The 25,920-nt window shown below is 40.5% G+C and overlaps 1 protein-coding gene across 16 annotated transcripts in view; it reads right to left on the minus strand.

The window, feature by feature from the left end:
• Positions 1 to 2,807: 2,807 nt before the first annotated feature.
• LOC118432506 (nuclear factor 1 A-type-like) overlaps positions 2,808 to 25,920 on the minus strand; it is a 48,379-nt gene continuing 25,266 nt past the window's right edge. The window contains exons 3-12 of one of the 16 annotated variants that reach the window (XM_035844105.1): positions 19,508 to 19,567; positions 15,232 to 15,393; positions 14,537 to 14,830; positions 12,512 to 12,685; positions 10,695 to 10,855; positions 9,857 to 10,094; positions 9,167 to 9,294; positions 8,597 to 8,784; positions 8,037 to 8,081; positions 2,808 to 7,568 (exon numbers count right to left, since the gene is read on the minus strand). In XM_035844105.1, coding sequence (XP_035699998.1) covers positions 8,057 to 8,081; positions 8,597 to 8,784; positions 9,167 to 9,294; positions 9,857 to 10,094; positions 10,695 to 10,855; positions 12,512 to 12,685; positions 14,537 to 14,830; positions 15,232 to 15,393; positions 19,508 to 19,567 — 1,430 coding nt within the window. In that variant the 3' untranslated portion in view covers positions 2,808 to 7,568; positions 8,037 to 8,056. Of the gene's footprint in view, positions 7,595 to 8,036; positions 8,082 to 8,596; positions 8,785 to 9,166; positions 9,295 to 9,856; positions 10,095 to 10,694; positions 10,856 to 12,511; positions 12,686 to 14,536; positions 14,831 to 15,231; positions 15,394 to 15,443; positions 15,519 to 19,507; positions 19,568 to 25,920 lie in introns of all 16 variants that reach the window. The other 15 variants (XM_035844104.1, XM_035844099.1, XM_035844110.1 and 12 more) reach the window with 15 other exon arrangements.

Below are 25,920 nucleotides of genomic sequence, written 5' to 3' on the forward strand. Positions count from 1 at the left end.
AAATTTGTTTGCTAAAATGTAGCATCTATAAGAAGGACACCAAATTGATCTGGGTGAATTATGATGATGATCTACAGTGTATTCACCTCAAACCAGTTTCTGTCACATAATATCATAGCATTATTGTTATCCGTCATTTTGCTTCAAATACAGTCCATTGCATTTAACACTAGCTTGTTATAGATATATATAAGTAAAAATAATGTAATAAGCGCTCTCCTATCACGTCAACCTTTTGCGCCACTTTTACTCTCTGCTCCTGTCTGATAAAAACCGTCCTGCATGGAGTATTCAATCGGCAAATAATTCATCCACCTGTGCGAATTCAGTAGCACAGAAGGCCACTCTGGCACCCTCTAGATACCGATCAAAGCTGATGCGAACACTCGCCAAAACAATACCACGGAGTATATGAAAACACTTAATATACAGAAAATGGTATAATAAACTAGACCCGTAATGGTTGTTCCAAAGAAGTAGGTTGTATCATTTCAGAAGACGATGTACTTAAACAAACTATCTTCTAAAACTCATGTGCCCAAAGCCCATCAAAATGACCCCTCCGGGTACTCGGGGTTATATTGTACAAGTCCACACACCTTACAGCAGATTGAAATGAGGGTTTGATCTATTGATAAACTAAGAGAAACACAGTTGTATATTTGTTCAATGTCTTACCACAAAATGGAATTGAAATGTGACCGTAGTAGCCCTTCAGAACACGACAGTTTACATGTATACACGACCACTTTTACTCGTAGATTGTATGGGAAACGCGTCACTTGTGATCTATTACGCCATAATTTCGTTTGTAAAATATCTTAGGTATTGCTATTCACGATTTCAAATGGTCACATTATTGAAAATAAAGTAAGAGATGTTTAAAAATCTAAAACCCTTTAAGAGCCTTTCGCCATTTCCCCATTCCCGAAAACACGGAAATTTGGCAATTTGGCGGTCGTCTTAGCCACTTTTCAGGACGCGGCCGGTAGCGGTACTGCAGATTGGGCTCTCATAGGGTATATAGTCCTGACCGTCATGATATGATAATATAAATGAAATTAGACCTAACGTCAGTGCAAACCTTTCAAAATAGTTACAGAGATCATTATACACATCTCGAATGCCCCTTTAAGACAACAAGTAGCATAAAAAGGGTCGATTTTAGGCACCGCGTGAGGAGCCCAGGTACACCATGTCTGCCCGTCATAGCGCCGCCTACATTCATGTATACATCATACCTTGTGTGTTATGAGTAGTTTTCGGATATATTTGGAGGTTATTCGATTTCCCTTGAAAGCTTTGGCCTTTTATTTAATTGTTCGTTTGTTTACACGGGATGGGCGACTGTTCAAGAAGCCCCAGCGTCTCTCGGAAAACATTCCGATCCTCCACTCCAACATCTGCTTGGAGACCAATTTCCGACAACTTAGACCTTTTACTTGACTGTTCATCCGCTAATCAGTCACGTTTGCATGCGTCGTGCTAACAAAATATTATCAGACACATTTATCCTATGGAGAAATACATGTACAATGTATATGTATATGTATAACGTTATATATATATACCGGTATGTATCTTTTTCTTTACACATCATACTAAAAAATGAGGTATTATTGATACAAAGTAAGCGCCTATTTGCCAAACATGAGTCTAGATAAATCGACAATTTACGATAATCCCCCAACAGACTGTAAAACGACTTTTCTTTCCAATATCATGTACAAGGCTAGACACATATTGGTGAACTTGAAGTATCGGGAACGTTTAAGCCCTTTCAATAACCCATCAGGAGTCGCCTTATCTTTTCATCAATCCAGTAATTCTCCGTGCATAAATGATAGACAAGTCTTTGGAATGTTTCTTTTACCTCGGTGACTTTCAGATAGTCTATATCGTCTGACTCTAATATACTCTCCAAACAGAGGTTAGGCTCCGGCTGTTTTTTGAGTTTCTTTTTTTCGAGTTTTCTATGTTGTAACGTTTTCTTTATGTCTGGCGGTTTTCTTTATGTCTGGGCAAGGAGGTTAAAAATCACCTTTTTTTAACCACCTTGGTCTGGGTCATCCCCAAATTTGGGCATTCTGCGACTTGGGAAACGGGATTGGTTCTTAAGGAGGGTTTCCCATCAGTTATTTTCAGCTCGTGTTCTTGACCTTGGGGCTATTTCTGACTGCCAAACTACCAGATCAAGGGTTGTTTTAGTCTTGTACTTACCACTTCTGATACATCAGTTCAGTTAAGTTCATCCATCCGGTGACACTATGTTCTTCCATACAAATCTGTCGCGCACGATAAGGCTTCTAATGCTAGCGTTGAGAGTTCAAGCTCTGATATTCGACCAAAGAACGGTCTTTCGACACCCAACAATTGAACTGTAGAACTCTTGCCCATAAATCTCCAAAAGCTGAACTAAACTGATACATACATTTCTCTAGTTTGTCAAGGAGCGTCTGCATGTCAGCATCAGAGCAAGAAGTATAACATACATGAACAGAGTCACAGCTATCACCAGGTACTTAGGTTTTCCTTTGGCGGGTAATGACGGGAAAGTCTTACATCTAAGGCCGGACGGCAAAAAATCCTACTGTTTACAGAATTCTGAGTACTAAGTACTAGTCCTTTGTTCTCTTGTAGTATGATACTCAAAACTCAGCTTAAGGAAATATCTTTGTGGTAGTATACTCACAGATTCCCATTCCATTCCAACTTAATACATTCGCCCCAAAGTTACTTTATTCTCCACTTATACTTCAACTTTTTGTAAACAAGTCAAACACAAAGAAGAGGCAGAGTCAAGTTGCTGAAGTTTGGAATGCAACATTTATTGTGCATTAATGGCTATACGTTGTAAACTTGTCTGCTGTGTTGTGTCAAGTAACATAAGGTACTGTATCTTCCCATACTGTGTTTCACCAAGCTTTGCAATCAGAAATACAGAGGCACATTGTTGTCCACGTTTTCTTCTTCCATTGGCTCCCTCCAGAATATAGAAATGTGTCCTGCCACCCCTAACTAACATCATGGAATGTTCCAGGCATTACCAATCATCCCTCTACCTCTGGAACAGCTCATCCAACTCTGGGGGTGAGCAGCATTGGAGGGTTCACAGTCGAGACATGGACATTTCCTACTCATTAGTTAGTTGTCTTATTTTATGCTATCACCTACGGTAAAGAAAAAAAACTGCAAATACATTGTAAAGTACAGTACGGTATAACATTGTCAATAGAATGCATTTTACTGTAGATACGAGCCGATCTATTGATTAAGTAACTGTTCTAGCAGATTCATCATCCGAGGGTACCGGAGCAATTGAGTGAGGAGGGTTGTTTCCCAAGCAAGGGGTGAAAGGTGAAAGGTTGGGGGTCGTCTGGCTACCATGGAAACAGCAGTTAGGCAGTATACAGAGGCACTTCAAACAATTGCTCTAAAATTACTCAAAGCAGAGTTAGCCATCCCTAGTTTCCCATCCTTTAACACGACCCACACATTTTGCTTGCAGTATCAATTCTTATCATCAACATACCATCATTGTCTATATACAAGCCATAACAATTTCCAGATCATCACACATCTTTTAAAACTCTGTCCTTTGTGTTACTCCTTTCTTTATACAAAAATATTGCACTCTTTTCGATACATCTTCAGAAAATAAAATAAAATAAAATGCTGGTCCAAACCGTAACAGACCAGTTAACAAGTGAAGTTCCCATTCTTCGATTTTCTCCCCCCAACTTTCGGAAGCCCATTGTTTGTTTCTCCTTCAACATAATGGGTCTCTCAATGTCAACCCCAAAGGTGGAGGGGGTGGCTATATTGCAAAACCATTTAGTAACAGGCAATCGTGCATCACAGTAAATACCACAATAACCAATCCTGTGTTTATAACATACACAACTATTTGCGGAACTGATGCACAATGGTTCCTGTTAAGGTTTTGCCGTCGTTTTAAGCTTTGTGCGGGTAAGACCCCCTCCTTCTAAGGGATTACACTGAGAGGTGCAAGTGGCATAAATCTAGGCACAAGGCATTTGCATAAAGCACTGCATAGCTACTAGATGTCCTTTGGCTACGAAACAGCAGGTACAAAAGCATGGTACAAAATAACCATAGGCCCATGAACACAAATATAACAGTCAGCACACACAAGAACAACAACAGTTGGTACACAGGGGTGGCACTTTCAGGCCTACAAAGCAAAAACACAATGGAAAATAAAGGGGAACGTAATAATAATTGATTAGTTCCTACAGTTAATTGGAATAATTTAGACTTTTCAGTGCAAACAACACTTTCCAAGACATTTTACAGACACATTCACTGCCTCTAAAGCAGACCCATTTCAAAGATAGGGTCACAGTAGATGGCAGTTCGACCCACAAGTCCATTTCATCGGAAATACTTCTTCCTCTCTTGCATAAAATTGTTCCAAGTAAGGGGCTCTAAAAAAATACAAAATTCTGCATTGAAAATAGGGCAGAATCATACTGATCTCCTTTTCTCTCAATCACAATGTGCACTTGTCTATGATACATACCCCCTGTTCTAGAAACCATTTTATACAGGGATATATAAATATATATTAAGAATATCTAAATAATTTTCACACTTTTAGCTTATTTACATCCTTTCTGTACAAACCACTCTAGTCAGAAACTTGTGCAACTCTTTCTAAATTAAAATTTACACAAACAATCGAGGAGGCAGGTCAGAGCAGAACATTGTTTGGGTTGGTTGTGTGCAGAACGCAACGTTTTCAGATTTGGAATGGACGTAAAGTGGTCGGGCTTGAACTACGATGAAGCGGACGTGGGTTTGAAAACGTGGAAGACATCAGCAGGAATTGTCAGAGGCATCATTAGCAAGGTTAGGCTACGGCAGTGTGTCACGCGAAGTCCACCATCCGGACATATCAACATGTTTCCAACTCAAACAATCCATGTCAAAATTCTTATAGTTTCTACAACACTGAAATAAATTTCCTATGTCAAAAAACTTCTGTTAAACATCTTGCCCTGTATGTGACAACAAGGCTGTCAAGATGATAGCAGAAGTCAAATAGTCTATCAGATGATGGCTTGGCGTGAGACACTTGTAAGATATACGTACATATATTGAAATAGATAGATATATATATAGCAGCGTTAGCAGAATCTCTCAAATGTTTCAGTTGAACCCTCGGTGTCAAGAACTTGATACAACAAGGTGCCATCTACTTCACAGATAGCACGCTCGCAACGTTAGCACCAAGGTCTTCATGGAACAACAACTATGTCAAACAAATACTAGCCAAGTTTCCATAGCAGGCCACAAATTACTCTTCTATAGATCCCTGTCCTAGGAAAGACTTAGGATTTATACAGGAACTACCTTTGGCAAAGTCAAACATTAGACAAGGCCCCTTACTTTAATTTGTAATTTTTGGAACGACTGTTCAATGAAGACCTGGCGACAGCAAAAATAGGTTAGTAACATTTTCCTATAAATTGATCAGGATAGTAAAAAAAAAGGCTTATCTACTACATTTATAGAGGCTACATCTTCATAGAATTCAAAGCATAAAATTTCTAAAAGCTTCCGTGTGCATTTTTTTCTCGTCTCCAGAAGCAAATACATGGCCAACAGGCCCATGAGATATTCACACTACACAATATTGATAGTTCACACTTTAGAGTTATTGCTGCAATTTCGTTTGGCTTCTCTTCTCTTCATAAATACTCTTCCTTGTGCTGATTAACTCCCCTCAAGGGTACAAAGTGCAACACCCAACAACATCAACATACAAGTTTGTCTCCACTCAGCTCCGTCTTTTTGCTTAGTAGTCATCTCTTATAAGTCACAGAAAAATAGATTTGAGCCACGTTACATCTCAAATTCTTAACTAACTGGCAATAATTGTCACAGTGGAGAAGAAGCTGACGTGGCTGTCTTAAAGTTCTGTAGGGTGCTACTTATAGGTTGCTGTGTCTTAAGGAAGCAGAAAACAGGCCCTCGAAGCAGTGTCTGCAGAATACCTGGTGATGTTAGAATCATTCGAACTGGCGAGTTTCCCTCGAAAACAAAGGACGTCAACCTCAAGAAGTATCTTAGCCATGTGGTTATCATTTAGAACTGATTTTCAAGCTTCAATGCCAGTTTTTAATGCTTAAGTTTCTTGGTTTTAGATAGTTTAAGTTGATTGGTTTCTATATAGAGCTCAGCCCTTATCCTAATCAACTGGAATTTCACATTTTTTGTACAGAAGCTGGAACATTTTTGGGTGGTTGACAACCTTCACAATGACCAAATACGACTCTAGGTGGCAGAAACTGCAACAAAACTGTTTCACCTTTACAACTGTTCCTGCTGCTATATCTCTACCTCAAAAATGAAAGTCAAGTAATCAAGCTTGGCTTATACCTCTGTCTTCAACACTAAATCTTTCTAGGTAAAACGTATCCAGTATTTCATTTTCCTATGTCAAGAACATTCTGTGGAAAAAACGAGAAATTCTTGAGTGCAATAAATCCTTTAGGCTACTCTTCAATGTTGCCATACAATTTGAACTGCTGAAACACCTTCCGACCAGAATATGTACATAGTGGCTGAGATTATTTCACTGTGACTGATTCAGTCTTTCTCAGCCTCTTGCTTTTATACTCTAAACACTAAAGAGCTACTGTCAGTTCAATAACAAAGAAAGGAAAATGTTAGGGTTAATACTTGTCCATTTTAAAAATCAAATGTGGACGTGTCCTGTCTCTGCAACTCTGCCTGTATAATCTTATCTTATATAATTTATAATGTCATAGTAGTTAATCCAGCTTATCATCTGGACAGCCATAAATCCATCTGCTAAAAATTCTGTCCAACCCATGTCGGAAACTAAAGTCTTGTTATATTGATTAGCTAGACTTATTTTGATATTGATTATCATGTATTAGTATTCCGCTGTGTTCGCTTGTGTTAAAGGCATCTACATGGTAGGAGCAGCTTAGTTATGACTTTGGGTTGGCACAACTCCATTCCCAAAGTCTTAAAAGTACTTCTTTCCCTACTTCTTTAAGTTCTACGTTCTATGTCCAAAGCAGAAGTAACCTAACCATATGTCTATTAAGACCTTGCAGTTGTGCAGACTGCAAGATGAGCTTATTACAATCTCTCCTGCCTTATCTAAATGTATAAATCCTTAAAACAGCTACAAATGGTCTCCTCAGCACTTTGGAAAACATGCACAGTTGGTATTAAAATTGTCTTTCATAGGTTTCTGTATCAGGAAGGAACTTTTTTTTGTTTCTGTTGTTGTTGTTGCTGTTGTTAAAGAAAAGACCCAGCTCCTCTGCAGACACTGCTTGGTAGGGCTAACCAGCGTATCATATTGTTTACTCAGAAAACCTTTGTCATCCCCTATTTTGTACAAAGTTGTGCTGTCACAATCCTGCCACGACAGCCCCAAGGAACTACTTTCCTTTGGCAGCGGGACACAGAGGGTCATGCGGCAGCCTCCTTGGTGGGGCTGGTCTGTGTGCTGCTGTTGGCGGTTGTATCCATGGGCTCTGAGGGCATCATTGGGAAGAAGCGCTCTGCAACGAAGAAGAGTGGACGGGGACTGTAAGAACACAGACGTGGTGTAAGTACAGTCCACAACAACCGAGTCTCATAACAACTACAACAAAACTGGACTAAAATTACATAAATACACAAGGGGTATGTCAATTTGTGTAAATAAAGTTTGCACATCACTTCAACTTCTTGAAACATTACTTTACAGAGTACTATTTTTAAGGGAAAGTTATTCAGCACCAAGGAAAGGGCTTGGTGATAAGAAAAGGTTGTTTCATTAAACTGTAACAATACTTAAGGTAAATATTTTCTATTTTGAGACCTTGTAACTGGAGAGGGGAAAATATTCGTGATGTGCAATCGTCTATTTTGTGGCATCAGAATTTGGGGAAACCTTGCAATACAGATATTATATTGTCAAAAGTTACTCGATCAAAGTGATTCCATAAATGATGAACTGTGCAATGAAGAAATGATGTGAAACTCACCTTCATTTAGCATGCCTTCCTCAGGGTTCATAGGTTGTACCATCCCTGTAACACACAGGGAACATTGATTACCAAACTGGTCTTTCACCAAATAGTTAACAGTGTGACATATAGTAAGGACAAAGTTACCTTTTTAAGCTACTGTGATTCCTGACTTTTTCAATGTACTTTTATGTTCACGGTTTTCACGATGACGGCTGTAACATGAACTTATCATTACTGATAACAAATAAATCAACGACTTTTTTTACATGCACCTGCCAATACCGTGAACATTTAGTTCTGAGAAAAGGTAAAATTTTCTCAGACCGTGAAAGTTTGGTGCCGAGAAGACAAAGTGAATTACAGTATGTTTCGTAATTTTTCAGTACAGTATTTTCCATGAACAACATAATCCAAGCATATGCATGTACAATTTTGTATATAACTAAGATGAAATCCTGTATATTTTGTTGTGGAAATAACTTTTTCATTTTAACATATTCTTCAGCAGCAATTCTAAATGTTTGTTACCAGAAGAAAATGGTTCATACTTACTAAGTGTGAAACATTTGCCTTACCGGCCATCATGTTGTAGTCTGCATTCTCCTCCAGTGAGATCAACGGGGCCGTCCAGCGAGGGATGGGCGTGGATCTGGGCGTGGTCCGTGGCGTTGTCATGGGCGACGCCAGCACACTGGGGCTGAGGGCAGTCATACTGACGGGGCTGATGTTGGGGTATGTCAGCAACTGATGGAACAGCAGGATACTGATGAACAAGGGGGTAGGATGACAGAATAGAAGAGCCGGAGAGTAGGGGCAAGATTGCAATGAAAGCCGTGAATAAAGGCAGAATTAACGCAGCAATGTGTGGAAAGCATTTGGCTACTATCAAAGTTGAAACATCTGACCGTCAAGGTGTTTCTCATATAGAATGACTCAAATCTCAGTTTGAAACGGAATCAACAATATATGGATATCCCTCCGATTGCTAAAAACTGCATCATAGACAATTGACCACCTTAAAGCATGACAGCAGCTACAAGAAGCTGGGTAGAAAAAGATTTCAGACAAAGCACACAACATCACAATGTCACACCTGTGCTAACATGACCTGACATGGTCACACCTAAGTGCAGAGGTGTTCTCACCTGGTGCTGTGCCTGTGGGTGGATGAAGCCCGTCTCCGGCCGGCCCAGTGCAGCGAAGGGACTGGTCATGATGGCACGGTTACCAGGCGGGGTGGTGGGGCAGGTGGACCCCGGTGCACTGGCTGCACCTGGAACAAGCAGGTATTGATTACAACACAGTACAGGTGCTGGGTATGACAAGCCATGAACATTGTTCACACTTCTGTCAATGAAGGTTAGACATCCACGTAATAGATATGCAGCAGCAGCAAAAATCAACAGTTGATTCTACAAACTTATCCCAGGACAATTTCATGAAACTTATCATCTCAAATCTGACATATTGCAATTGTATTACAATTCAAGGACTGAATAGCTGACAATCCCCCAAGATTTACCGTGCAGATTGCTATGATGAGTGTTGCATAAACATGGATGAATTTTCAAAAGGAAATTTTCTTAGTAACACCAAAATTGCTATTGAAAGTCTTGATTAATTGTTCCCCAACTCAGAGATTTGTACTTTAAGAAAATTACTTTGGTGCCCCAAATCACCATGTTTACTCGGGACCTCAAAACCTACAAACATGGGAAAATTCAAACATATTGACAAAAGAATTTAAGGTACGAATACACATACACATTTAATTACATAAACAGTACCCACATCAGAGATATTCCCATAGGTAACAAATACAGATCATGACTTACTTGATGTGGTGGTGGAGGTGGTGGGAGAAGGCGTGGCACTTGTCGTGGATCTCGCACCTGACGTCACCAGGGCGACAGGTCGCGCCATGGGTGGGGGCGGGGGTGGAGGCAGCATGGTAGCAGGAATGAAGGGTCCGGGGCTGCACTTGGAGGGGTTGAACTTGTTCTCGTTCTTGCAGACCTGTGGGACGGAACGTTCCAGCTTTACCCAAGTCTCCCGAGTCCCATGTGCATACGACTGTGGAGAAGGGGGGGCAAGCAGTCATTCATTTAATAAGGGGCTCGTTTAGCACAGATTTGTCAGAAAATCAACAATGAATGCAAATCAGATTTTTAATAATGATAGTGACAATGTATTTGCTGCTTGCCGTGGCGCAGTAACAATCTTAAATATTTCTTCCTCAACTTCTATTTCAGGACTGTCTTAAGCTTTAAATTAGTTTCTGTCCCACTCGTTGTTTGGGAGCACATGTTGTAAATTTTAAAATTTTTGTTTGTTAAATCTGTCATTTCGAGGAAACAAAAATACATTTTCAGCAATTTCAAGTCATTAAATGCATTTTTTTTCTACAAATGGGCTGATATTTTTTTCCTGACATAACAAGCAAATTTCCATTCCTGGACAGATCAATGGGTCATGGAGACAGCTCAGCTTATACACCTACTAGTAAGTGTATTTGGCCATTTGATATATACATACATGTACATGTAACGCTAGTTCACCTTTATCCGTGGGGTTACCTTTATTCTTTGCATATAAAATCAACGGATATAGGTTACCACGCGGATAAAGGTGAACTAGCGTTATATAAAAACACAGAAAGTTGTGACTCTTTACCTCTTGGTTCTGAGCCTCTTGGTTGCAGACGACTTGAACGAAGTCTGCCAGTGTGTTGCTCTCCGGGTTGTGGTGGAAGCGGAGGGGGTGCTGGTAGTACCCCCCTGGCTGTTGGAACGACCCCGCTGTGCTGAAGGCTAGAGCTGTAGGGTAAACAGCACCTGGGAAGGGGGAGGGGGGTGACAGGACGGAACTTACAACTTTAATTGGAATGGGACAAAAGTGTTCTCTTCTTAAGACACTGTAAGATCCCTTCATATGCTAGGATTTGAGACTCAGGATTCTCCCAGGCAGGGGATTGGTATGAACAGTCTAAATCCAGCCTTAAACTGGTATTAATTCTGATATACCAAATCCTTGTTTGTAAATCCTGGTATGAACAGTCTGAATCTGCCTTATGGGAATGGGGGGGGGGGGGGGTGGATTTAATCCAGATCTGTCGTATCTACCTCAGGTGGTAGATTCTGTTGTTGGTCCCATGCCTGGGTAAATCCCAATTACTATCCTGGTATGAACAGGTTCTAAATGTCTCCACACTTTTAAAAACTTTCCTCACAAAATGCATGCATAAATGATGGTAGAATAAAATTCTTGTTTTGTAATGGATTCAGTTTCTAGAAGTTTGGAATGTTATGGAAACTGCATGCAACAACCTCTTCTGATAAGATAGAAATTTTAGAAGTTTCACAAGATAGTTCTTTTCCTCTGTAAATTCTCACATTGAATAAGACACATTCACACAAACTAGCACATTATCGCTACAACATTGTATACACCTTAAGAAGTTGTGTTCAGTCAGAATTGGATGAACAAAACTCTTCCTTACAACAAACCAACCGTATGGGGTTGACCATCACAGAATGGAAAAAATTATGGAAAAGCAGTTAAGCAAGCAAGCAGCAGGGCCTCACGTACAAACTAGTAAGCACATAATCAGAATTTGAACTTCCTGTGCTGTTCAACATTCTGTGTTAGAATTCAACAGGTGAGTCATCATACATGTACATGAGTATGTTTTGACCAATGCAAATTTATCAATCCTATATGTAACTGCCTTCATCACTGATGACTAGTACTGACCAGTGGATTTTGGGAGGAAGACAAAGAGTGAATTTGCATGACATGACGCATGTTAGTATGTACAAGTAGATGTTCTGGGACTTTACGGTATCCTATACTATAAAGTGACAATTTTAAGTGTAAAGTTTAAATATCCATTTCTTAACCACTGTAAAATGGACCTTGCAGCACTGTCACTGTCTATCGATTAAGGTCAGAAGAAATTTGTATCCCGTTACGTTGAATTACAACTGATCAAGTCTTGTCTGGAATATAGATTGCTCCCTCTTAAGGTTTGGGAAGTGCAGTAAGTAGTTGTGACCAGACCAGTCCTTTGGATACGGGATTGGGATTTTTGAACGTCCAGCTATAGCTAGAACATTTCATTCTCATAAAGTAGGGTTGCCATACATTTGTTGGTCACTCTTACTCCACAAATCTACTTTGAATATCAAAATCTTTCCGAAGTATCATATTCTAGCTGGAGCTGAGTAGAACATAACATCTTCAGTTTGCAGTTCAACTTCTGGGCCCAGAAGTCAAGAGAAGTTCCACCACCATTTCTGGAATAGCTTACATTTTGGTCACAATTAGGCTTCTTTCAGAAAGGAGAAAATGCAAATAAAATTAAAAAGTCGAAAATCATATGTAAAAAAAAATCAAAGAATTAGCTTAACAGAGAGGCTGTTTTTTAGGAAGGCACTTTGTGGTCATTCAAGTTCAAAGGTCACTCCATTCAAGGTCTCACACCACTGTACCTCCGGGCCCAGTCAAAAGAACGGGATGCGGGAGAGCATGCATGGCGGCGGGCGTGGTTGCGGTGGTCGTAGGAGCCCCACCTGTGCTAGCAGGAGAGCCGAAGTTGCCGGGCTTGTCGGACGGCTTTGGCTTGGCGTGGATGACGTTCGGGGAAGGCAGGGCAGGGCTGGTACCTGTGGATGGCGAGAAGCGTCGTCAGCAACGTCATGCAGCAGCAAAGCCTAGCCACATTAACATGTCCGACCTTCTTACAAATTAAAATGTCTGACCTTATTACTACAGCACTCACTTATTAAAATTATGTCCTCAACAAAAGGAATTATTGTCAAAAAGACAACATAAAATAGATACTGAAAAGGCTTGTCGGAATTTGATTTTAGAATACTCAAACAGAAAAAAAATCATTGAAATTTTTGACATTCAATTTTGCACAGTTCTTATAAAATGTGTTTCACAAAATTTTGACTGTTTCAAAGAGTACATGTAGTTTGGGGAAAGAATGATTTTCAACTTTGACCACAAAGAGCATTTAATTTACTGCTTCTTTACAAATAGATTGTTAAGAAGCTAATTTTTATAAGTACCAACGTAAAAAACACAAGACAGTGAACACAAATATATACCTAGCCCTAATTAACTTATGTCAGGAACTGTTGCCAAAAAATATTAATTTCAAACTAAAAACACAAGAACAACTAATGTTATACACAAAATCATTTTTTTCTAAATGCCATGCAAAAATGATCAGAACTGAATTTTGTTTTAGATAACAGAGACAAAAGGACAAATGATAGACAACAACAAAAGAGTGTTACAGTAGCTTAAAGTTACACATGCATAGACATCACAATGATATACCTAAAACAGTCGTGGAATGGCTACTATATCACACCAAAACATTGTTGAATCTTGAATCCCTTTTACCTTTCTAACTAATATCAACTTCTGTATCAAGCATTAACCACTCTGTTCTTATGTATGTTTACAACATATACAATGTAGTTCTTAACATTTTTTTGTATTATCCCTTCTTTCACCATACAGTAGATGGAAAGAGAGCTTAAAATAATTTTTTCATGTGTAGTAACATGTATTTCAAATGGATATAAGTTATGGTGTGCTGGTGTTTCTGAAGCTCTTGAACCTTCTACCCAAACACCATGTTTACTATGAGAAACAAACTGTATGTAGGGAATTCAGCAACAATGGAGACCATTAGATACAACAGTCTAGTTAACATGAGTTCACACCCAACCTTACACCGTGAATCTTTGTCTGCTGAAGACAAAAGCAAGCAGGCAAGCAAGCATCTATGTAAGCGGGGGGTTTGAAAAGCTGCTGGCCTCTACAAATGCAGTTGCTGCAGCGCTGAAATCAATAGGAAAACCACTCCCTTCTCTGGTAGGTAGTGTACATGTCAATCATCCGGCCTCTGCTTGCTAGATAGAGTCGTACTTGTACACAAATCAAAACAGAAGGTACTTACCTTTTGGTCACAAGAGCCTGTTTTCTTCCCTCAGATTAGAGACCCAGACTGAAGAAGTTCTGCCTGTTCATGTACACTGAATAGGCCAGATTTAAATCTCAACTGTTTCCTTTAAATATCATTCTTTGTTCTTGGTATCTTTCCTGATATCATAGAAAAGCATGCACAAGTATCTTTGGAAGAGTATGACAGTTAATCTGAAATAAATCGGGCCTACAGTTGCATGGGTAGTTGTTGACACAACTCCTTGGAGTCATTTTTCTGTGCACAGTAATATCTAATGTATGACCATTTTCTTTTTGGTACGAATATGGTAAAATTAGCAAGAACGTGCACAACATTTTGGGCATTTCCAGTTAAATATTTTTCTTTGTCAACATAACTGTAGAGCTGACAAATCTATCCACATTTAGTGCAAGTTATTTTCATGTACTTTCCTGTACACAACCAGACTGCAGTATTTCACATTACATGTTACTGTGACAGAACCTGACTTTTTCCCTGCTGAAGCAACTGAGGAGCATCAACTGAGTTGCACCTGGTTCAATATCGCTCTGCCAGCTAGAGGACTGACTGCCGAGCGAAGCCGGCGACCGACCGTAGAAGCTGACGTCCCCGTCCGCCTCTCCAATGCTATCGGCGTCATCATCCACGGACGAGAGAGAACCAGCGTTTCGTTTGGGACGCTTGATGCTGCGGGGGGCAGTCTGAAGGCTGCGACGAATGGCCATACCTGCGGACATGGGCTGCTCGGGAGGCATGCTGTAGTAGGTGGGACTCTCCAGGTCTCCGATTGTCAAGTTCCCCACTCCTCCACCCTGCACAATGGGTGCTGCAGGAAACAAAGGACATTAGGTTAGTAAATCTACAACAACTGACACATTTCCTGTTCTTAAATGTCAATGCAATAGAGCAAAGTAAACAACTTAGCCCAACTTTGCTACGATTCTATGCTACTGCACAGATGTGCTATAAGGAAGAACAGTATACTCAAAGGATAAGAGCTGCAAAATTTCCTTCTCTAACCTCCTACACAATTTAAGTTGTGTACAGTTTGTAGATCAAAGTAAACTACTTTCCCCCTTAACAATAGCTACCACAAATAAACTGAGAAAAACAAAAATACCCAAATTTTGTGCCTGGTGACTATGGCTTTTCCCAAAGATATAGATTCAGAGTCATCCCATGAAAAGGTACATCCATTTTTATCAATCCAACTAAAGAAAGACCGACCTCCCATAAATTTGCCTCGCTGATGCTGGGAGTTCGGTTCCCAGGGATGGCTGTAGGTAGGTTTCGCTCGGCTGGGATCGACGCCGTTTGAATGGCAGTGACCCTCCCTGGCCAATCCCGTTCTGGTTAAAATACCCGACGCAGGAATCCACCGCGCTGGGTCTGAAATAAGGAGGACAGGCTTCAAGACAAGGTAGAGAGGGAGGACTTACTCTTGGTGATTCGCTGCAGCTCTGCGATCCCGAACACCCCGCTAGTGATGAAGTTGTCGCTGCTTAGGACGGTGCCTGTCAACGACAGAACACCATGTTACAGGTCTGCTTCCCTGAAAGGTTTGTTAGCTTCAATGAAATATACACCTTTACACCAAACACACTGCAGTAGCTTTGTGAGTCACAAGGTGGCACTCCTGTACGGTGCAAACAGGGTCCTTGTTGAGCAAGCAAGCCGTGCTAAAGTACAAATGTAGAAGTCTGTCCACCTATCCATGCCGGTATGTGGACAATGGGACTTCTGCTCAGCCGTTCGTTTCCACGGCATTCCTGCACGGGCAGCCCGGATTATCATCGTCTAGTCCCCCTGATTATGCTGCATTTTTGCCATGGCTTCTAGTACAAACATCTGCTATATTGGCCTGATGTACTGAACTTCGCTTCCCAACTACGGTATTTCTTACAAATCAAACATAATGATCAGGAATCAAACACCTTTTCTAAGCAAAAAGTATCTCCTTTTCTCCCAAGCTAGGCTCACCGTAAATGACCCTATTCTTTAAAATAATTTTCAAACTGAAAGTAGACACATTTGTTGGAAAGGGCCATTTCACGGATACTTTGGGAAGGACTGACCATTTCACTAGATTACAGTCTGTTGAAACCAGCTCCTTTTATTCCCTGATATTTCTGAAGCAGTTACAAATCTGTAACAGTTTATCAACTGTGTATGTGTAACATTCTTTCCATATTGCTACTGACACTGTTACTTCAGGGAAGCCTACGTGAGTACTGTGAGTTTTAGCATTACAGATGGGGGTAGCATTGGGGATCAAACTCATGACCCCTGGCTCTTTCAATCCTCCATCTTTCTTCATCCCAAAGACTAAATGCACCCACCCTGCGGTCTGCTTGGCTCTCCCCATAAATCTTAAGCCCAGTGGGGAGGGGGGCATTTTCCATTTTGCACATAAAGCCCAAAGCTGCCGTAAACGTCAGAAAAGCCAGGGTCTTACCGAGGAAATTGGTTTAATGAAAGTTGGATCCAGCTGGTGTATACACAGGGCCTTTCCTAATGTTTTGACATCAGCGGGGTGCAGTACGAAAACTCTCACCCGTGGAACTTCTGCGCAAAGGTATGCACCAGTCGTAAAAACACCATTCTTCACATATAAATATGGTCTGATTAGTTCTAAGGAGTGGGATGTCTGCCTCGTGAGCTCACTAGTAAAACATAACCCTTAGGGAGCCAGGTACAGCACTCCTTTAGGATTCCTATAGGTACATTTCCCCAGACACAATTAACTGGAGAATAGTAATGCGGGATATCTTCAGTAATATGACCTACTTCCATCTCCTTCATATCTTTGCTACATATACTATTTTTAAAAATGAGATACAGCATCCACATAACTCCAAGCCCCAAATCAGAGAAGGCTTTCATAATATTATTCCAGACCTTCTGCTAACCTTTGTATTTCATAACTACTCGAAGATATTCATCATATTATGAAGATCTTGAAAGGCCGTAATATCAATGTCATAGTCGGCCCTAGTTCCCTTCATGTTGTTCAGTGAATCTGTCACTGAGAATCATTCTTTATTATAGAAACGACCCCCAAACTGTCTGGTTCTGAGGTTGATCCTCCCCAGGCGATGCCTTTGTTTCTCCCCACAGACCCAACTGTTACTAAGATCACAGACGTGCAGGTATGTATTGGTCAATAAAATTGTGACCTGCAAGAGCTCCAAAATGTTTCCTTTCCCTTACAATCTCTGCAGGGTTTGGATTACAAAAGCCAAACAAGGACTTCCAATATATCATCGTGGCTCAGACGGTAATCCTGGTTCAGTTGATAGATCATTGACTGGGTACAACGTTACCATTCTATATCATTGGCATGCCGGTCACGTTTAATACACCAACCTGAAGTGTATCAAATCTCCCATCTGCTGCTTAGTTTTTAACAATAATACACTGTGGCTGTTGTCAACGAAACCAATCTAAGTCAGACTTTCTGGAAACTTACTCTTCCTCCTTTCTATTGTCACACGTGATCAGACAGCTTAGTGAAAGCCATAACGAGTTGGAAGCCCAGCTAGTAAATCATAGGTGAGATGGCAATATGTACCTAGGTAGGGAACTTGCTGGCCAAACGTGCTTCTCATTTGGGTGTATAGGTGGCCTCCCATATCCAAATTTGCACAAAGCGAACGTGATGTCATTTCAGTCCGATAAAATCTGTCGGGGCCCAACGCAGATGTGGGCGTTCGTCTTCCTCCCTCCTCCTGATATTCCTCAACAACTCAGAGTCCTTAAAGCTGCTCCCCTGATCTGGTCATCTCTTAAATTGATTGGATTACTATCTGAGACATACATTACCAAACTTTCAAGTCTGCTTGTAACTGCATCAGCATCTAAACATGCTAAAAGTGTCTACCACTGCTCAACTGACTATGAAGTTAACGTTAATTTTTGTCATCATGAGCAAATGGCTAATCAACCTACAACAAAGCACTGGTAGTTGCAATGACATTAAGAAATAAAAACATCTAAAAATTATTCCATATGATATCTTACTTCTTGACTCATTTTTGTTGAATCATCTCTGTGAATAAAATTGTCTTCTGGCAGACTTAACCACACACATTGTCTAATCTTAACTACTTTATCTGCAGCAATACTAGTTGCTCATTCGATGAAAACCACATCTTATACATATTCTAGACAGCTAAGCTTCTTTGAAGAGTGAGAATTTGACTTCCATGGATGAGTGGGTTACAGAAAAGCTAAAGATAAGATGCAGAAATCCTCCAGCCTCTCATTATTTAACTTGTCAAGAGGGAAAGGTTATGAGATTCAGTCTGCATCAGATACAGTCGGTCATAAAAGACGTCCTTTCTGGATGAAGATCAGGAACGCCGCGTCCTTGTCGGTCTATAACATCGCACCACGCACAGGTGGCGCTGTAATCGTGGTACGAAGGGACTACCACGCACGCACGGGGTGCCGCACGTCCCCTCCGCACCCCGGGACACTGTCGCGCCACCGTGTTTTCCTCCCAGCCGGCATTACCTAATTAGAACTGACAGGGCCGTTCCCTTTCTTCAAAACAAGTTCAGCCCTCCTAAGGGCAGAGCAGCCAGATTAGGCTGGAGCTTTCTAGTTCAAGTTCAAGTGTAGCATTGCCTGTCTGTGGATCACTCATTAGTTCCACCGGCAGACGTGATCTGGAGAGAAAACAACCTCCTTTGTTACATCCTGCCTGGTCTCATCAGACGTAGATTGCAGGCTAGATTAGAGAGCCCTTGTTGCAGAATGAATACATACATGATTGCAATACCACGAAATAACACACAAACTTCCAACTGTCTGCGTCATTCTTACCATAATGACAGCCCAGAATGACTGTACTTGACTTTGTCAAGGGGTTCTAGGCTCTTAGATTGGCAGACAGGGACAAATTGAAGTGAAGATGACATTACACCCAGACCATCTTCAGTGGTACCTGAACATCCCAACTCTATCCCAATCACATCTAATGGTGGTTACTCAGTCACTAATGCCTTACCTGGGCTATTTTAGACTATATCTTTAGATGGTTTTATTTTCTTCAGAAAATGAAATGGTAGAACCCCTGAAATAATACTTTTCCAGACAGACTAACAATCCAGAATGTGTACATGTCTGTGTACTGTATATAGCTATCTGCAGGGATTTCATGCTGCGTTATCCCACTTTCTAAATCCTCAAATTTGCAGAAATGACAATTATAACGACACAGCAAATCTTTTGGCAGTCTTTCATAATCAAGACAATAAATATACACTTTTAATGTATTTTTCCACAACATTTTTTAGTCTTTCATTTTTTTTCTCCATGAGTTTTCCTTCAAATTATCAAGTCTGTATCATAACTTTTGTAACTGCTTACTGACAAGACCTTGCAGGCACAGTTTGACAAAATACACAATTACCCACTCAAAACACCAGCTTGTTGAGCAACACCTAGTCGCCATAGCAACCCTTGTCTCTAGGGGCGTGGCATTGCCGTGGTAACCCACCTTTTATGTCGGGGTCACTGGAAACTGACATGCTGTCCCCAGAATCACTGCCAGTGTTCTCTGAAAAATAAACAAGAAAGAAAAACTTCAACCTTGATGGCTTTTCGGTATGTTAGGGAGGGTGAGCCTGCAGAAATGCTCAACTTCAAGGCCATGCTGCTGCAATTGTGTAGTCATCATCATCATCACTTTAACCTTCCCCAGAACTAAGGATGTGTTTTTGCAGTGAGTGACTGTACCACCGTTTTTGAATGTTTTCATTCACAATGTTACCAGTAAAATTATGTCCTGAACAGAGAAACTATTTTCTGTACTTTAGAGAGTCTGGTGAAAGATCTAACGACTTAAAATATTTGTGTGTTCTCTCAGCCTGAAACATGTATAGGACTAGGAGGAACAACCTTGAATACTTGAAGTGTGTGACTATTGAGGTACTATGAAAACAGTCAAGCAGTAAGTCATAAATGTCAATCTTATCAAACCTCTTTAACATACACACATGGCACACACACACACTGTGACACACACACACACACACACACTCACACACACACACACACAGCATACAAACACACACACACACACACACACACACACACACACACACAGCAAACACACACACACCACCCCAGGGTAAACTGGTAAGAGCACTGGGGACTTCTCTTTCCCCCCAGTGAATCTAGATTGCTAAAACAGGTGTCAGTTGCAGTTGTGTCAGGGTGGGGGCACATAGTTGGTGTGCCCCTCCTGTACCAGACTGACAGGGAAGACAACAGTAGGTACAGGCTGTGACAATACAGATGGAGACAGGAAGAAACAGACATGACCCACATGGGCGGGAGGGAGACCAACCTAGAACCTCAATGTGATAATGACATTGGCCTGTTTGAATCAGCTATACATGTTTGGCATCCGAGTACATACAAATGTAATGGACGAACTTTCGAGAGAGAATGACTTATGATAAGTAATAATAGTCTGAAGGATGAGGTGACAGTGACACCAATACAACATAGATGCCATCTTCTTACAACATTGTTGCTAACTTGATAGTTTTTCCAAGAATTAAGGTTATTCGTTCAATAAACTTAGAAAGAGAATTAGGAAGATCGTAAATTTAAAGTGCAGTAAAATCTACCTAATAAGTCTGTCCTGATGAAAACTATCACACGATATTGCTCAGTCAATCAGTACAGCATGAAGGGCACTTTTTGTCATGAGAAGCTGGTATCACATGACCTCAGTGGACCAATCACTGTACAGGACATTTCCAAGGGGACTGAGGATGCTCACCCATGTCACCATTTGGCTGAGGCTCAAGTTTAACCCAATAACATCTCTAGAAATACCCACCATTATCTGAAATTGCATTCAGGCGACTGATCATCAGGCCATGTCACATAGACAGCCTTTCAAATTAAGGGTCGGTCAAAATCAACATTTGGAGGACTTTTCATGGAAAAGTAGATTTTTTTATACATCCAATAAAAAGATTAAGAAAACCCGCCACACACCCATGAAAGATTGTGATTTTATCATATTTCTAATAATGCATTTTTATGCACAATTGATATAATATAAGTGGTTAACAATACATTCAGTAAATCTGAAGATTTCAGCTTTTAGAGAATTGGTAAGATATAAACCTGAAGTTAAAGGTGAATCACCCCTGGAAAGCAGGGTTTTGGAGTGTGTTCAACTTTCACTGGGTAACCCTACTTGACACAAGATACCAAAACAACAGCTATATTTACATACTGGGTATCTCCAGTACTGGTAGAAATCAGCTACTAGCACATATGTGCTCCCAGAATACGTTCAACGCTGAATCATGTGCTTGTCTACATCATAAAACTACTTGGCTATATTTGTACATATCGTACACTTTTAATTTTGAGAAAAAGCAATCTAGAGAGTTTCGTATGTTTCGAATGTTACCTATCGCTTCTAGTTTGTTACAAATATACATTTTGCAATGAGTAATTAAGACGAGACAATCCATTCCAAAAATAGTGTGCAAAACATTGGAACTAATCGGTCTCACAAGTGCCCAATCTTTCAGTGTTTCTTCATAAACTGGGAACTTCTTGAAATAGCTTGGGAACTGCTCTTACAATGAGGGCCCAATTAGAAACAGGACGTTGGGATTTTCTCTGACAACAGGTTGGCGTAAGTGCTCATTACCCTTATCCACATAGGTCTGGGAACTCCCACCGTTTTGTCAAAGGCCACAGAAAGTTTGTTGCAACTCTAACAAACAGAAACTGAAGGGCAAACTTTCACATTTGACAAGCTTGAGAACTACACGTAAATCTAGCTTCCTAGTGTCCATACTGTATTGTCTTTGTTGCAATTTGAATAAAGTCAAAGTTAATATACAGATGCCAAATAAGATGTAATGGGAGATATAACCTCATAAAGAAGGTGAAAATTATATTTCTGAGCATACTCGGCACCACTAACATTCTCCCTGTTGTCCTACCCCATAACCAATAGAGAATTTGTCACCAAATTTAGGAATACTTCCATACAGCAAGTCTTTGGGAGGATCCTTGGTTTATAATCATACCTCCCCCACCTGGTGCTTCAAACCTCCATGTCCACACTGCCTGCGTTCCAACTCATTAAAACATAATTAACACCAGGCCACATCTGTGCCATGATTTCCTCTCAAGGTCATTGCTATACATTACAGTAAATACGACTGGGGATAGCTAATTGAAAAATTTGCAATAAAGGTGTGAGATGCTTCCTACTTCTACTACTGAAAAGCCAGAAGCTTTCAATGTGTACAGTTTTGGTATCAACATGTCACATTGATAACTGAAATTGCTCTGGTACCATTGGTCAGTCCTGTATGGCCCCTATGACCAATACGTTCGATCTGTAAACTGTCATGTGTCCCTGTCCTTGTATGCAGGACACACCCTATAACTCACCACCCCAGCACAGTGGGAGGGGCGGCCTCTGGTCAACCTGCTGACCTTGAGACAAGCTGTGTGACCTTGTCTCTCACCGCAGTCAGGAAATAGAAGAGGAGGATAATCCCTGATTACTTTATTATCTTGGTAGGTTCTACTGGATTAACTTTGACACAACTATAGTCCAGTCTGTCCTAAAGTCTGCATGCCCCTTCTCCAAATGACAAGCAAGGAAAGAATGAAATCTTTTTAAAAAAAGTCTGTGAAAACCTCCCGAAAATCTTGGTCTGATGGTATGAAATTCTGATAAGATATCAAGCTATACATACAGAATGAAATAATCACAGTCAAGAAGTATTAATAGAAGGTATGGGACTGATTTATGATGATGATGGTTTCAAAATAAAAGCACTGGGAAAAGACGGTCTAGACTTCTTTAAGGGTGGGCTATCTGAAAGCAAGGTAACTTTTTATATCATTTATAAATCATACATCATACAATCAAATGAAATGACCACAGGGAAGAATGACTTTTGTGTTGCTTTGTGAGATGGATAATTCCTAAAGGGAAGGGAGGAAGGCGTGGAAGCTGAAGAGTCGTGTAAGACTCTGTGGAGTGGTCAGGCATGGAGAGAGGCTGGAGAGCAGTGTAACTTGTGTGGAAGCTGGAGAGCAGTGTAAGACGTGTGGAAGCTGACGAGCAGTGTAAGATGTGTAAGACACGTAAGAGTCAGGAGAGAGGCTGGAGAGCAGTGTAAGATGTGGTCAGGCATGTAGGAGTCAGGAGAGAGGCTGGAGAGCAGTGTAAGATGTGGTCAGGCATGTAGGAGTCAGGAGAGGGGCTGGAGAGCAGTGTAAGATGTGGTCAGGCATGTAGGAGTCAGGAGAGAGGCTGGAGAGCAGTGTAAGATGTGGTCAGGCATGTAGGAGTCAGGAGAGAGGCTGGAGAGCAGTGTAAGATGTGGTCAGGCATGAAGGAGTCAGGAGAGAGGCTGGAGAGCAGTGTAAGATGTGGTCGGGCATGTAGGAGTCAGGAGAGAGGCCATCTATGTGATCAGGGCAGGGCACAGGGTTCAGGGTCGGGGTCACCCTCTGTACCTCATGGTCACAAGGTCACACGAACTCCCACATGTCATGGACACCAGGCCATGAACGCCATAAATCACACCCTGGTTAGAAAAGTCTACAGGTACCAAGGCTTTCCCAGGCCCTTGGGAAAGATCAGACCTCTCAGCTTGGATATTTTTCCACCATCCCAATTCCCATAGACAGAACAGTCCTAAACATTTTATTTTTTTGTCACTGAGTACAAATTTCTTTCATCGTTCAATTTACATACCATTTTTGGGGCGTGGTTTATCAAAATTTAGATATTTCTATATCTTTGACAGCTTATTCAAGACCTCGGTACCAAGAAAAAAGACTGGAACACATTAGTCACCTGTGGGCCTCTCAAGGCCTCCCTTTTACCCCCTCCCCTCGCCACATATCAACTCCAGCAGTAAACAACTGCCGAACAGCAGGACCTTCACAACTAATAAGTGCAGTTCAATGTCACATCCCAACACGTGTTCAAATAATCTTCAAGTGATAGGAATTCATACTACCAGACAGTTAACTTTTAGACAGCATTTTGTACAAGAAGCTATGCTGCATACACTTGTATATAAAAGACAGGCAAAAGTTGAACATCACACTTCAAATACAGTGGTATGGTTTAGTTCATTTCAAACTGCATGTACATGTTACTCCATTCCTTTTTACTTCCCTTTACGACAATGCCTTCATTTTATAAGTTTACAGATAGCATCAACTTAATCAGTGGTACTCATATGTATCACATCATAGTCATCCTTGTATTGGCCTAGTATATAGCTGATATATAGTTTTAAGGAGTCTAGAATCTGACTTGCACCTATACTACATGTCCTGACCAGCAGATTTAAGAGACAAGGATTATTGGATAAGCTGGATAAGGCTAAGCTGAAGTAACGAACATAAGGAAGCTGTTCTGTGCTGACCTTTACGACCATGTGTCCAGGTTTTCTTTAAGGAGTTCCATACGGAACTTCTCATACCTTGTGTGACAGAGCAAGTCTACATAACCCTAAACAGAGATACTGGTACATGTCCACTTCATGAAACTAACCAACTTAAAGAGACTTTGGCTTCTTTTTGGCTATATTACAAAGTTGCCATTCTGCAACTTTTTGTTCAACATTCTAGATTATTTTCTTGGACTTGGAACAGTGACAAAGTTTAAACACTTTAGAGGAATAATGATTCATGTGATTGGATGAAATATGAGAATCCCAAGAAGTTTTGAAAAAAAAAAGGCTATTCCATCAATCATCCCAATCTCTTTTGCCTATATTACTTTTTGTTCAACATTCTATATTATTTTCTTGGACTTGGAACTGTGACAAAGTGAAACACTTAAGACTAATAGAAAATCTTTATCATCCCCAAATCTTTCCTCCATATATTTCTAAGAAGTTTTGAAGAAGAAAAAAGGCTATTCCATCAATCATCCCAAGTGACCCTCTGAGGCTGCTAATATTTTGCTGAAACTTATTTTACACTGACAATTTACTATTTTTGCATATATCAGCAATTTTATCACATTTTACATTGAGCTCCCTTGAAGATCAACAAAGCTAGCTGATAGGACTATGAAATAATTTCCAAGATGAAGATATACAGAAAAGAAAAATCACAGAAATAATTACCCCTCTGCCCAAAATAAATATGCCATTTTTTCTTCATCCAATATGACCACACAAGCTCTATTTCAATGAAGCTAATTTGCTGGTGACTTTATTGACTCCTCTGTGGGCTTGACCACTGACTGAAAGGCCAGTAAGTGAGAGGGAGTGGTCAACAACTATCAGGGATTAGCACAGAAGTGGTAAGTGGGACTAAACAAACAAATTGGTTCCCCCCTGGGGGAGAGAAACAAAACAGCTGTTTCCCTTTTGTCAGTTGGAGAGTGACCCATATACAAACATCAGGATTTTTTTGTTCACATTTTCAGAGCAGATTTTTGTATGAAGTTCTGTTTTAATGTTATACTATCTCAAGGCAAACTTGTGATAGGGAAGTTCTGATGTCTGTATTAGTCATTGGCAGAATAGCTGTTGTGAAAGTAAGCTGAAAGTTTGGGCTGATCCAAGCTTGTGAGACAGATCTAATCAAGTATGTGCAGAGGAAGCAGGTAACATAAGTGACATATCTTGATAATGTGATATTTGATACTTGCCAAAGGCTATCCCTGTTACCAAACTCAAAATGGGTCAGTTCTTCACTCTCTTTCAAGAAATCATATTCCATACTTCCATAACTTTGCGCCAAGGGAGTGAAATATTTTTTGGCTTGTTAGACATCCAGGTAAGCAATATACAAATACAATTCAATCTCTACAATTGGATAAAAAACGGATAGACATTTCGAGTCACATCCATCACTCTTCTTCAGCATCACTAGAATGAACTA

Source organism: Branchiostoma floridae, chromosome 15, assembly GCF_000003815.2.
Source record: "Branchiostoma floridae strain S238N-H82 chromosome 15, Bfl_VNyyK, whole genome shotgun sequence".
Lineage (NCBI taxonomy): Eukaryota > Metazoa > Chordata > Leptocardii > Amphioxiformes > Branchiostomatidae > Branchiostoma > Branchiostoma floridae.